Here is a 13,330-nt window from a genome sequence, read left to right on the forward strand (position 1 = left end):
ATGCTTTTAGAGATATTTTCTGCAATTACGGGATTGTTTTAGCCAATTCCATGAAAAGTGTTCCCAGTAGCGTGAACTCTGCTCACAGCTCTATTAAACACATTACGTGCTTTTTGTATCTCTCTTTGTTCCTACCAGTCAGAAAATGATTTCAGCCACTGGGATATTTTGAAAGCCATAGAACAAATTTTGCCAAAAGCCTTTGAGAAGAAGCAATTGACCAAGATCCAGTTTGAGAACACGAACATCGTCTGTGAAACAGCGGGGCACAAAAACAGGTCACCGCAAAAATGACAGTAAATAAGTGTTGACTAGGTGAAATTCTCAAAAAAAAGAAGCAATTTAGTTTTGAGAGAAATGCATTAGGGCTATTACTGAGAGACCGTCGTCTGCTTCCTTATAGGTGTCTGGTAATTAAAATGTTGTGGACTGAGACCAAATAATAATTTGATATTGCTTCAACTTGCTTCTAGTGGCAGTTTTACTTGTCCATCCAGTATAGAAAACTGCAAAAAAAAAAAAGAAGCAATGAAAATGAAGTAAAAAAATGAGTACGTAGTCTCCTGGACGAAACCATGTTTCAATGCAAGTGGTGCAAATTAGGTTTCTATTTTGCACATATGTTAAATAGTGTCTTTTTCATGTAGCACACAAATATCAACTTTATACTTCAGTGTACAAATAAGCTATCAAGTATTTGTGTGCTACATGAAAAAAAAAACAGCCAGTTTTTAACTTATGAGCAAAATAGAAAACTAATTTGCACCCCTTGCATTGTAACATGGTTTTGTCCAGGAGACGACTTACTCAATTTTTTACTTAGCTTTAATTAATGAATCAGACCCATTGTGCATAGTTCAGGACTGATCCTTAAAACGGCAATTGACAATCTTTACATTTGTTATACTTAAACTTCGTCCCTTATTTACAAAATTTGTACTCAGAATGAAACCTTGCACCTTTGAAGACAGTAAGTGACCAGTTTATCACATTCTTGCCTACTTTCAGGCAGTACAGTCTGGGAGATCCCGGGCAGGGGGCATGACTAGAGGGCGGGAGGGGGCGTGGTCAATCGCGTCATTTGGGCCCCGCCCCCGCAAACAAAACGTCGTTTTGTCGCGTGGGGTGGGGCTAAAATGACACGATTCACAGGGAATCGCGCTATTTTGGCCAGGGAATTGCGGGATGCGGGAGCCTTGCCTGCTCTCCCGGGAGTCCGGGAGACCGACCTGGATTTTGGGAGTCTCCCGGACATTGCGGGAGAGTTGGCAAGTAAGGTTTGTCATTATCCGCTTTTCTGGTCGGGAAAAAGATAGTAATCCATGATAAAAATAAATAGCTCTTATACTCAGCTGCCATAGCAAATGCTATCCAGAATAATAAGAGTGAATTAATGCTCCATAGAACCCCGGTGCATGCGTGGAACTAGAGGTCCTGATATGAGCTCTCAGTAACTTTGCTATTAAAGAAAAAGTTAAATAAAGTTTTTTGCAAAAAAACTCCAAAAACTTGATTACAAAAAACATAGTGTTATTTGTAATCTATGGGGGAATTTAAATTTCCCCGAAGTAGTGCAGCGTTAAACCTATTATCGTTATTACAGTAAATTGAACCCAGCTAGCAAAAAGCCGGCGTTGAAACTAATTTCCCCCCTTTAAGTTGTATCTACCGTTTGCCCCCTGTCCCCAAACCCACCACAGAAAACAATTATTTTTTTCCTGACAGAAGGGCAATAACTCAATAACTTAATTTTAAAGTGTCCTGCACTAAAAGATTTAATTAATTTAATCAATACATTTGTATTTTCCGAGCTCCACTTTGGTTAATACCATCCTAAGATGATGTTATAATAGCGGGTTTGTATCACCGCAATACATGATCATTTTTCTCCTCCATGCAAAAAAAACAGAGGAGCCTTTGCAGACATGAACTTATGGCTGCACTGCAGGTGATATTCCAACCATCATTGTTGATAACCCAACCAGGGTTAAGTATTGCCTGTATGCGGGTAGGGTTATGGGATATAACCATTGGTATCATGTAGGCTTAAAAACAAGTCCTTGCACCATCACACAGGTCTTACACTGCAAAAGGACTTTTCATCCTTTGATAAATTGGCCACTAAGACATGTGTCGCACTACTTGCAGTTTTCTCATGTAACCTGTCACTTACACACAATGGCAGATGTTTTGTGAGCTGAACCAATTTTAAGCTTCACATTGCACTAAGAACTAGTAACATTACTGAGGCATGAGGATCGAAATGCCTCATAGAGCAGTGATATCACTCATTTCTAGTGGTATTGCCCATATCTGCTTTTAACACTACAAAAAAATTCCATGGGTAATACCTCCCTTTCTACACAGTGATCTGTGGAACAGTTTTCATCAATGTCATAAACTTGCTCTTTAAAGGGAACAATCATTTTTAATAGCAGGTAATATATTTGGTTCATGATTCTGACCGTGATTTTCCATCTTTGCCTCCAGATGGCTGATCACTGTTTCGGACTTCCAGATCCGGAACCGTTTGTTTCGCTCAGGATTGATGATTAACGGTAAAGACTTTCTTCTACGCTGCCATGATGACGTCATTGCAGAGGATTACAAACAGCATTTGAGAAGGGCTCTGGCCAAGCAGAAGATAGTGGACATGCTGAGCTCCTCTAAAGCAGTATAGGCAGCCACCGATATCCGGTCACCAACGCATTTTGTGGTTTGTGGCTGAGATCACTTTTACTGCACATTTATACATGTTTTAGAATAAAAACATGTTGTCAGAGCAAGGAAAAATGTCTGGCGGTATTCTGTAAAATATACCTAGATCCTTCAAATGGTTCCCAAAATCATCACTAACCACACTTTAAACTTTTTCCAACTCTCCCTTGAAAGTTACTCTGAAGTCAGCGCTGATCAAAATAAGAAGATGGCAGGTAAGTTTTCTATCCACTACACTACAGAAAATATGGGGTGGGAATAAGCACGGCAATATTTATTAAAAAAACTAATGGTGGCGCAACTTATATATTTTTTTTAAAATAAAGTTTTATTGAAGGTTTATATTTGTTTACAATAAAGTGATCACGGATTATAATTATTATAACGAAGGGACAGAGATTATAATTTATTACAATAAGGGGGCATCATAGATTATTATTATTATTATTATTATTATTATAATGAAGGGAGCGCATTTCCTTATTTTTTCCATTGTACCCACTGGCCAGGGTATCAGGAGGCTAAGTAGCATTGGCCCGAGCATCCCTAAGTGTGGGGGCCCAAATATTTGTTTCGGGCTACCCCGAGTATCTGGGCCAATGAAACATAGCACGGCCCACTAGTGACATCCCTGAGGCAGCCTATCAAATCCCTAACCACTAGTGACATCACTGATGCATGTAGTAACTCCCCTGTGTCACAGTATACCCAAGACAGCCCCATTTTTTTTATCCCAAACTCCTTAACTATGTTCATTTTCTAAAATGTCAGATGCACCCAAATTAACAAGTCAAGTGGGAATCAGTTCTTATAACTATTGTACCTGATTTTCAATCTAAAGGGGAGAATGAAGTTTTATGAACAGAGCAAATTTTATCGTCCTGGGTTTTCATTTCAAATAATAGACCCTAGACAAGAGGGACAACGTGATGATAGGACTGACACTATGTTACTCTTTAACAGTGTTCATACACCCTAAATATATGGAGATAGTAGCATCACTTGTAACAATTCTTATCCGCTGATGAAGCAGAATATCACAGATACTGTGAGATATTTTGACAGATCCTTTACTGTGAATTGTTATGATAATAATATACTGCTAAGAATTGAAATAATAATCCCCTATCACCGGCTGATGCTGAGCCTTCATTTCCATCTCTTACATCCGATACGGCAGTATTGTACATTCTGGACCCAAAATAGAGAATAAACCCGCAGCTCACATTAAACAAATAAGTGATATAAATATACTATAGCATTTATCAGCTTTCTAAATTAAAACTAGGTGGGGACATGGTAGTGTTGGCTAGTGGTAGTGTCCTATGGCTGTATAGAATATATTATGTCCAGTGGTCAGGTCATGTTGGGGGTGTAGTGACCTATGTCTGTATATAGTGTAATAGAATTGTATTATGATCATGTCCAGTGATCAGGTCATGTTGGGGGTGTAGTGTCCTATGTCTGTATAGAGTGTAATAGAATTGTATTATGATCATGTCCAGTGATCAGGTCATGTTGGGGGTGTAGTGTCCTATGTCTGTATAGAGTGTAATAGAATTGTATTATGATCATGTCCAGTGATCAGGTCATGTTGGGGGTGTAGTGTCCTATGTCTGTATAGAGTGTAATAGAATTGTATTATGATCATGTCCAGCGGTCAGGTCATGTTGGGGATGTAGTGTCCTATGTCTGTATACAGTGTAATAGAATTGTATTATGATCATGTCCAGTGGTCAGGTCATGTTGGGGGTGTAGTGTCCTATGTCTGTATATAGTGTAATGGAATTGTATTATGATCATGTCCAGTGGTCAGGTAATGTTGGGATGTAGTGTCCTATGTCTGTATAGACTATAGAGTGTAATAGAATTGTATTATGATCATGTCCAGTGATCAGGTCATGTTGGGGGTGTAGTGTCCTATGTCTGTATAGAGTGTAATAGAATTGTATTATGATCATGTCCAGTGGTCAGGTCATGTTGGGGTGTAGCGTCCTATGTCTTTATAGACATAGGACGCTCAGAAAGATCCTGTGACATCACCAAGCTGCCAGCTTTCAGTACATTGGCTCTGAATGATCACATGAGCTCTGCATCATAGGAATCTCTTCTCACACCTACAGCTAATTTAAAGAACGTTTAAGTTATATATGAGACACAATTTTATAGCTAATACAAATGGATAGTCATAGCTGCCCTGAAGACAGCTAACTTCAAGCAAACATGCTATTATTATGATATTATATTAAGATGAATACATGAGAATCTATACAGCTGTAGCCCACATGTCTTATTTTATGTTGGCAGATATCTGTTTAATATGCAGATGTGTGACAGGTCTGCTTTAAAAACTTAATTACAATGCTAGTGTTTGTGCCAAGACAACTAAAGTTATTAATAATTTAAGTTATTTACTCAGTGAACTTGTTTTCCTGTATGGATCTATCTAGTCAAAGGATCTGTACACCTCATACAGCCCCTGTACAAATCACTCAGCTAAATAGAGCAAATAATTGGGATCTGGGGAATGAGACCCCAGCAAATGTCTATTATTAGGAACGGAGAGGATTTAGTACAGGGGTAAATGGAAACCCCCTTTGATATACTTTCTCTACTGGTTTAGTTAACAATGCATAGCAATACATTTAACTATTGTAACTATGTTCAAATAACTGATGCACTGAGAAATATTTGTGTATTGGAAAGATACTAAACCAAAAAGCATTTAACACAAGGAGGTAACTGTATCAAGCTGCCTATAGCAACCAATCAGATTCTAGTTATGATGCATCTAGTACAGTCATGGCCAAAAGTTTTGAGAATTACACAAATATTGGTTTTTACAAAGTTTGCTGCTTCAGTGTTCTTAGACCTTTTTGTCAGATGTTGCTATGGTATATTGAAGTAAAATTACAAGCATTTCATAAGTGTCAAAGGCTTTTATTGACAATTACATTAAGTTTATGCAAAAAGTCAATATTTGCAGTGTTGACCCTTCTTTTTGAAGACCTCTGCAATTTGTCCTGGCATGCTGTCAATCAACTTCTGGGCTACATACTGAGTGATGGCTGCCCATTTTTGCGCAATCAATGCTTGGAGTTTGTCAGAATTTGTGAGTTTTTGTTTGTCCACCCGCCTCTTGTGGATTGGCAACAACTTCTCAATAGGATTAAGGTCTGGGGACTTTCCTGGCCATGGACCCAAAATTTAGATGTTTTTATCCCTGATGGCCTGGTGTCAAGAAACCCAGCAAAGAAGCCATTTCTCTCCAGAAAAATTGTCAGGGACAGAAAGATATTCTCCAAAAGGTACAGGGATTGGACTGCTGAGGACCAGCATAAAGTAATTTTCTCTGATGAATCCCTTTTCAGATTGTTTGGGGCATCTGGAAAAAAAGTCCGGAGAGGGGAAGGGGAGTCCTACCATCAGTCCTGTGTCATGCCAAAAGAAAAGCACCCTGAGACCATTTATGTGTGGGATTGCTTCTCAACAAAGGGAGTGGGCTCAATCACAATTTTGCCTAAAAACTCAGCCATGAATAAAGAATGGTACCAAAACTAGAGATGCTCGGGCTCGGTTCTCCGACAAGCGAGCCCACCCCCCCCCCCCCCCCCCGAACTTCGGTCCGAGTAGGCGTGGTATTTTCGCGCCTTCAGAAGTGAAAATGAGGCAAAACATCATTGTTGCATTGCCGCATCTCTCGAGTTTTTGATTCTAGTACCGCCCTCCAAGTCGATCTAGTGCCATTTCACTGAGAGACACAGAAGGGGAGCATGGTTCTTGGCAGTCTCTAGTGCATTTCGGCAACGTCATATTTAAAACAGAAAAAGAGGAGGGGTGGCAGTTTTCTTAAAAGTCTCCAGTGGCATTCTACTGAGATATAGCTCACACAGAAACAGGAGAGGTCCATTGCTCCATGGCTAATTGTCATTGCTGAAATAGAAATAATAGGGTTGTCAGTGTTCTTCAAAATCTGAGGTCACATTGTACTGTGCTATAGCTCACCCAGAAATAGAAGAGGTGATAGTGTTTATTGCTGAAACAGAAATTCAAATATTAGGGCTGGCAGTGTGTCAGGACTTTGAGATGGATGAAGCTACTAACTGATATTAGCTTAACTGTAAAGAGAGGCGCAGAATCACTTGACTCAAGCTAACAGTGTTTGAACTCAGAACTCACACAATCTACTTGGAGGTACAGAGCTTTTTCAATAATGATAGCCACGTGCAGGAGATGCTGTGGGCCGAAAAAATTCGGGACATTTTCGGCATTCTGCAACAACATGTAGAAAATTGCAGCAGCTGCAAGAATAATTTATTTTACCCTGCCACTAACTGAAGCAAGAGGTGGTAACATGGTGGAATTCCACCCTGTATAAGCTTGTGAGGAGGGAGGAAAAGCGAAAAGCCATCCATGCTTACACCACAAGCCATGACATTGGGAAAGGAGGAGGAATGTATTTTAGTTCAGTGCAGTGGAGAGTACTTTCCGTGTTGTGCAAGGTGCTGAAAACATTCGTAGTAGTCACCTGTGAATTGAGTTCAGACACTGTTAGCTTGAGAAAAGTGATTCCCTTAATTAGACTTTTGGAAAAGCCCCTTAAAAACTGAAGGAGGAGATGAAACAAAGAAATTACGCTAAGTATGTCGGCTTGTAGATGAAGTACTTTAATCGCTTTGCCAGGATCGAAGAGTTATCAACTTCTGGAAATCGGATCACTACATTTTGGTGACTGTGCTTGTTCCTAGGTTTAAGAGTTATGTCTTCTCTTTATTCCCACTCTCCCAGATCACAAGAGATGCAATGAGCTCCTGGTGAGCAAGTTGACAGCTGAAGTGGTACCTGACACGATGGCGTCCCCTCCTTCAGTTTCTCAGGCTACTGCTGCTAGGAAAAAAACTAAGCTTTTCTACGAGACCCAAAGATGATGCAGATGATTAAGCAAAACATTCTGACATTTGGTGTGGTCTAAAAGAATTGCCCAAAAAATGTAACATCTCTGTTATAAAACGAACTACAAATTCCACGAGCAAGGCATTTACTAGCATTTAGATCAAAGTACAGAGACTTCTGTAATGATGGATTCCAGCCAGGATTATTTAATATCGAGTGATGAGGATGATGACAATGTAGATTGCAGGTGCTGGGATCTAGCTGAAAGAAGGAAGGTAGCTGATGCTGGAATGCTTATTAATATTTAGGTAAAATGGCATGTTAGCAATTTTATGTTTTTCTACAGTAAAGTTTCACCTTTATTATAGATGTGTTTTTTTCTTTAAAAAGTTACAAGCTTTTTTTTTACATTTTTGTTTTTGACATTTATATTACAGATACTTCTGTTATGGTAGTTTCCTACGGGGTTGAACTAATATTGTGCTAGGGTGATGTACACACTGATGAGGGTGAGAATGAGTCTGAAGATGATGATAACAACATCTTGCCACTGTAGAGTTCATTGACAGCACTGTTACCTTAGGTGACCTAAGCCCATTGTTAGCTTGTTTTGTGGGGCCCAAACAAACCAAGCACATCAGCCTCAAAAGTGTCACTCCTTGTCGCTGAAGTGCTTGGTTTGTTAAAATGTGCAAGTCCTTTTTAAGATCCATTATAAGGGTGGGTGGGAAGGTCCCAAGGACTATTCCTTCTTGTGCCACTTTTCCTTTACTTTTTTTTTCACTGGGTTCACAATCTCCAACCAGCCTGGGCACCCTGGATTGGTCTTGGTCTGATAAAAGCACACATCCCGGGGGGGTCAGCACTCGTCACCATGTATTAGCTGTAGAATTACCACAGTTATCCAAGTAACGGGCAGAGCGATCAAAGGAACCATAACTGATTTAATGAGCCATTCGCAGTTTCACTGTACTGCCGTGTGCTCTGGGTGACGGCAATGTCCTCATCTTCATCTTCCAAATCTTCGTCTGCAGGGGCTGGTGACACACCCATTTGATTTCTCAGGTCTCTTAGCTGTTCTTTAAACTGGGCATATTTATCATCCTGCCTCAGGGCATCCTCTGTATTATTCTTCTGAAGCACAGTGTATCTCCTGTGTACAAGCTCTCTTCAATCTGGAATCTCAGCCGGTGGGTCACATTTTAATTTAAGTACGGTCTCCTCAGCTCCATATATATATTGGTTTAAATCTCTGTTTAATGCAGCGTATTCCAACATGATGCATTCCATGCTGCCCACATGTTCCGTGTCACAGTCTGTCTGAAGCAGATTTAATGCCACTCCAGTTGTAATATCTATTCCTGTGTCTACATAAGTTTGACAGTTCTTCAGGGATGAGGGGGAAGTATCCAGAGAGGAGAAGAGATTAAAGATGCAGCACGAGCAGACATGGTTTAATAATGTAAAGTTCTTTGACAGCACTGTTGGGTTAAGGCAGCTAAGCTATTGGTAGCTTGTTTTGTGGGGGCCCAAACAAATCAAGCACTTCAGCCACAAAAGTGGCACTCCTTGTTGCTGGAGTGCTTGCTTTGTTAAAATGTACATGTCCTTTTCAATATCTTACATAAGGGTGAGTGGGAGGACCCAAGGACAATTCCATCTTGCACCACTTTTCTTTTCTGCCACTGCTGTGTGGCAATGTTTCCTAGATGTGCTAGGAACTGCCATGTGTTTGTGTCATTGCTCTGTCGCTTAGCATCCAACCAGGTCACTGCAGTCTTTGTCCGAAAGTGGATGAAAATAATATTGTGACCTGTGAGGTGGTCAAAATTAACTGAAAATGACTGGAAATTGAGGTTATTGAGGTTAATAATAATGTAAAAACAAAAAAAGAGCAAAATAATGTGATTTTAGCTTATTTTATTAAAAAAATACAGATCCAAAACCAAAACACTCGAAGGTAACTTTAACAAAACCAAAACACGAACTCAATCCAGATCCAAAACCAAAGCCAAAATATGGGGGACAGTGACCATCTCTAACCAAAATATCCTCCTAGAGTAATTGCTCCCAACTATCCAAGAACAGTTTGGTGACGAATAATGCCTTTTCCAGCATGATGGAGCACCTTGCCATAAGACAAAAGTGATAACTATATGGCTCGGGGATCAAAACATCGAAATTTTGGGTCCATGGCCAGGAAACTCCCCAGACCTTAATCACATTGAGAACTCTTGGTCAATCCTCAAGAGGCGGGTGGACAAAAAACCCCCACAAATTCTGACAAACTCCAAGCATTGATTAAGCAAGAATGGGCGGCCATCAGTCAGTATGTGGCCCAGAAGCTGATTGACAGCATGCCAGGGCGAATTGCAGAGGTCTTCAAAGAGAAAAGTCAGCACTGCAAATATTGACTCTATGCATAAACTTAATGTAATTATCAATAAAAGCCTTTGACACTTATGAAATGCTTGTAATTTTTCTTCAGTATACCATAGCAATATCTGACAAAAAGGTCTAAAAACACTGAAGCAGCAAACTGTGAAAACCAATATTTGTGTAATTCTCAAAACTTTTGGCCATGACTGTACATTCTACACAAAGCCAGCTAGAATCTTATTGGTTACTAGCGGCAACACCTCCACTTTTGAAACCAGCCGGAATCTCGCAGCTTGATACATTTAACCCAAGGTGTGGTCCTTAATGCAGCACGCCTCTCACAGCATGCAGTATATCGGATACATTGTATTGTTGTAAACAGCTTTGATTCTTTTAGTCTGAATCCCCAGCACAATAAGCATCCTTAACCCCCACATTCAGTCACTGTCTTGATATAATGAAGTCCTATTTCTCCTTTGCAGACATTAAGAATATAAACATCTGTGCTAGGATCAGAGACGAAATATGTTTGATTTACAGGAACCAGGAGTAGGATCAATAAAAGAAAATTAAATGACCTGTTCACTTTAAATTCTATTCACTTTGTTAGTTTGTTATTACAGGTTTCAAAGCCGTGTCCCTTGAACATCATATATATAGACAAAATACAGCCAGACCATGAGTACCCTGCGCCTCTTCCCTTGTTGTAAGCTGTGACCTATTGATTTAAATGGAATATAAAGCACCAACAGGGCCCTCTCTACCTCCCGGTTCTCTTGTAAATGTTTCTTTATGTTCTAAGTTGTGCCGTCTGCTATTGTTCCTGCTCTTGCTCCAATATTTATTTGTATTATGTTTTGTTCGTGTATTGCTAACTGTACGGCGCTGCAGAATCTGTGGTACTTCATACATAAATGATGATGATACTGATGATGATGATGATGATGATTGCAAAATATAAGTTAATAATTACAGACCTGGGGTTTTTGTTTCAATTATTTTTTTATTTCTTGCCTCTAAGTGCCGTCTTTATAACTCTACATTTAAGTGTGCTACAGTTCAAAGTATTTTATTTGGAAATAAAATATACATTACTTAAGGATTAAACTGAGATTCAGGCACATTTGCAACCTAACATTTTTAGCATATGAGCGAAGCAACAAATTGTACAGAACTTTTAATGCTCACGCTACATCTTCTATAGAATCTAGGGCCTGATTCATTAAGGATCTTAACTTGAGAAACTTCTTATTGCAGTCTCCTGGACAAAACCATGTTACAATGCAAGGGGTGCAAATTAGAAGTCTGTTTTGCACAGAAGTTTAAATACTGACTGTTTTTTCATGTAGCACACAATTACTTGATAGCTTATTTGTACACTGAAATTTAAAGTTGATATTTGTGTGCTACGTGAAAAAACAGTCAGTATTTAAACTTCTGTGCAAAACAGACTTCTAATTTGCACCCCTTGCATTGTAACATGGTTTTGTCCAGGAGACTGCAATAAGAAGTTTCTCAAGTTAAGATCCTTAATGAATTAGGCCCCTAGACTTAGGCTAGGTAAACACTGAAATTTTTTTCGACCAACGTGTCATCTACAACAACTTTCCCGTTGACCCGAAAGTTCGATCGCTCTGACGATTAATGCATACACACTAGTCGCGTTTTAGCCGATTAACGAAAGACCGACCATCCAGGAAGCGACTTTTCCCCACCATATTGTCGTGAGCAAAGATTAGAAATTTGTACACACTTAAACGACTATGTAACAATATCCCCATGAAATTTAAATCAGGGGCAGAGCATGTTCAATATTAACAAACCCAAACCTCATAAAAAAGGGAAGGCAACACATTTTCTTCATACATCGCTAGCATGTGTACATTGTACGTTCATTCTCAACCACACGAAAAAATATTTTTACTAATATGGTTACTTTTGAAGAACGACAAGCAATTGCTCTTTCAAGTGACACATAGCTATATTTAAGGAGGCTGACATAAGCAATACACATATAAATAAAATTTTGTTTGTTATAAGTAGAGATGGTCACTGACCCCCGTGTTTTGGTTTTGGATTCGGTTTTGGATCTGGATTACCGTCGTGTTTTGGTTTTGGTTTTGGTTTTGCAAAACCGCCATTGCGTGTTTTGGTTTTGGTTTTGGTTTTGTTTGGTTTTGTTTTGCTATTTTTTGGGAAAATCCATGTTTTTGGGCCTAAATTAACCCAATTTAGTGCTCCAACTGTTTTAGAGACAAGTAATCTAATTGTTGAGGTAATAAATCATCCAAAAAAACAGTTTAATTCTTCGTTGGTAGGCCTATTCTACACACAAAACAGATTGTCTTCCTCTCCATCTATGCATATTGGCAATGCAGCCATCGTCTTTGAATGTATATTACACCCTACACTTATAGTTAAATATGTAAAGAAATGGAAAAAGCCAGTTTGGTTTCTGTCTCTCAAGGCCCCCCTCCACTTGTATAAAATAGCAAAAAATTCAGCCATTATAGACTGTACAATATTAATTGACATGGAGAAAGCCAGTTTGGTTTCTGTCTCTCTAGGCCCCCCTCCACTTGTATAAAATACTAAAAAATTCAGCCATTATAGACTGTACAATATTAATTGACATGGAGAAAGACAGTTTGGGGTCACTCTGTCTCTCTAGGCCCCCCTCCACTTGTATAAAATACCAAAAAATTCAGCCATTATAGACTGTACAATATTAATTGACATGGAGAAAGCCAGTTTGGTTTCTGTCTCTCTAGGCCCCCCTCCACTTGTATAAAATACTAAAAAATTCAGCCATTATAGACTGTACAATATTAATTGACATGGAGAAAGACAGTTTGGGGTCACTCTGTCTCTCTAGGCCCCCCTCCACTTGTATAAAATACCAAAAAATTCAGCCATTATAGACTGTACAATATTAATTGACATGGAGAAAGCCAGTTTGGTTTCTGTCTCTCTAGGCCCCCCTCCACTTGTATAAAATACTAAAAAATTCAGCCATTATAGACTGTACAATATTAATTGACATGGAGAAAGACAGTTTGGGGTCACTCTGTCTCTCTAGGCCCCCCTCCACTTGTATAAAATACCAAAAAATTCAGCCATTATAGACTGTACAATATTAATTGACATGGAGAAAGCCAGTTTGGTTTCTGTCTCTCTAGGCCCCCCTCCACTTGTATAAAATACTAAAAAATTCAGCCATTATAGACTGTACAATATTAATTGACATGGAGAAAGACAGTTTGGGGTCACTCTGTCTCTCTAGGCCCCCCTCCACTTGTATAAAATACCAAAAAATTCAGCCATTATAGACTGTACAATA

At 39.2% G+C, this 13,330-nt stretch overlaps 1 protein-coding gene across 3 annotated transcripts in view; it reads left to right on the forward strand.

Moving 5' to 3' along the window:
- The window catches only part of C11H19orf81 (chromosome 11 C19orf81 homolog), a 44,600-nt gene extending 41,721 nt beyond the window's left edge, over positions 1-2,879 (forward strand). Inside the window, exons 6-7 of one of the 3 annotated variants that reach the window (XM_075191532.1) lie at positions 139-278; positions 2,491-2,878. In XM_075191532.1, the coding sequence (XP_075047633.1) occupies positions 139-278; positions 2,491-2,680 (330 nt within the window). In that variant the 3' untranslated portion in view covers positions 2,681-2,878. Of the gene's footprint in view, positions 1-138; positions 279-2,490 lie in introns of all 3 variants that reach the window. The other 2 variants (XM_075191531.1, XM_075191530.1) reach the window with 2 other exon arrangements.
- Positions 2,880-13,330: the final 10,451 nt, after the last annotated feature.

Source organism: Mixophyes fleayi, chromosome 11 (assembly GCF_038048845.1).
Source record: "Mixophyes fleayi isolate aMixFle1 chromosome 11, aMixFle1.hap1, whole genome shotgun sequence".
Taxonomy (NCBI): domain Eukaryota; kingdom Metazoa; phylum Chordata; class Amphibia; order Anura; family Limnodynastidae; genus Mixophyes; species Mixophyes fleayi.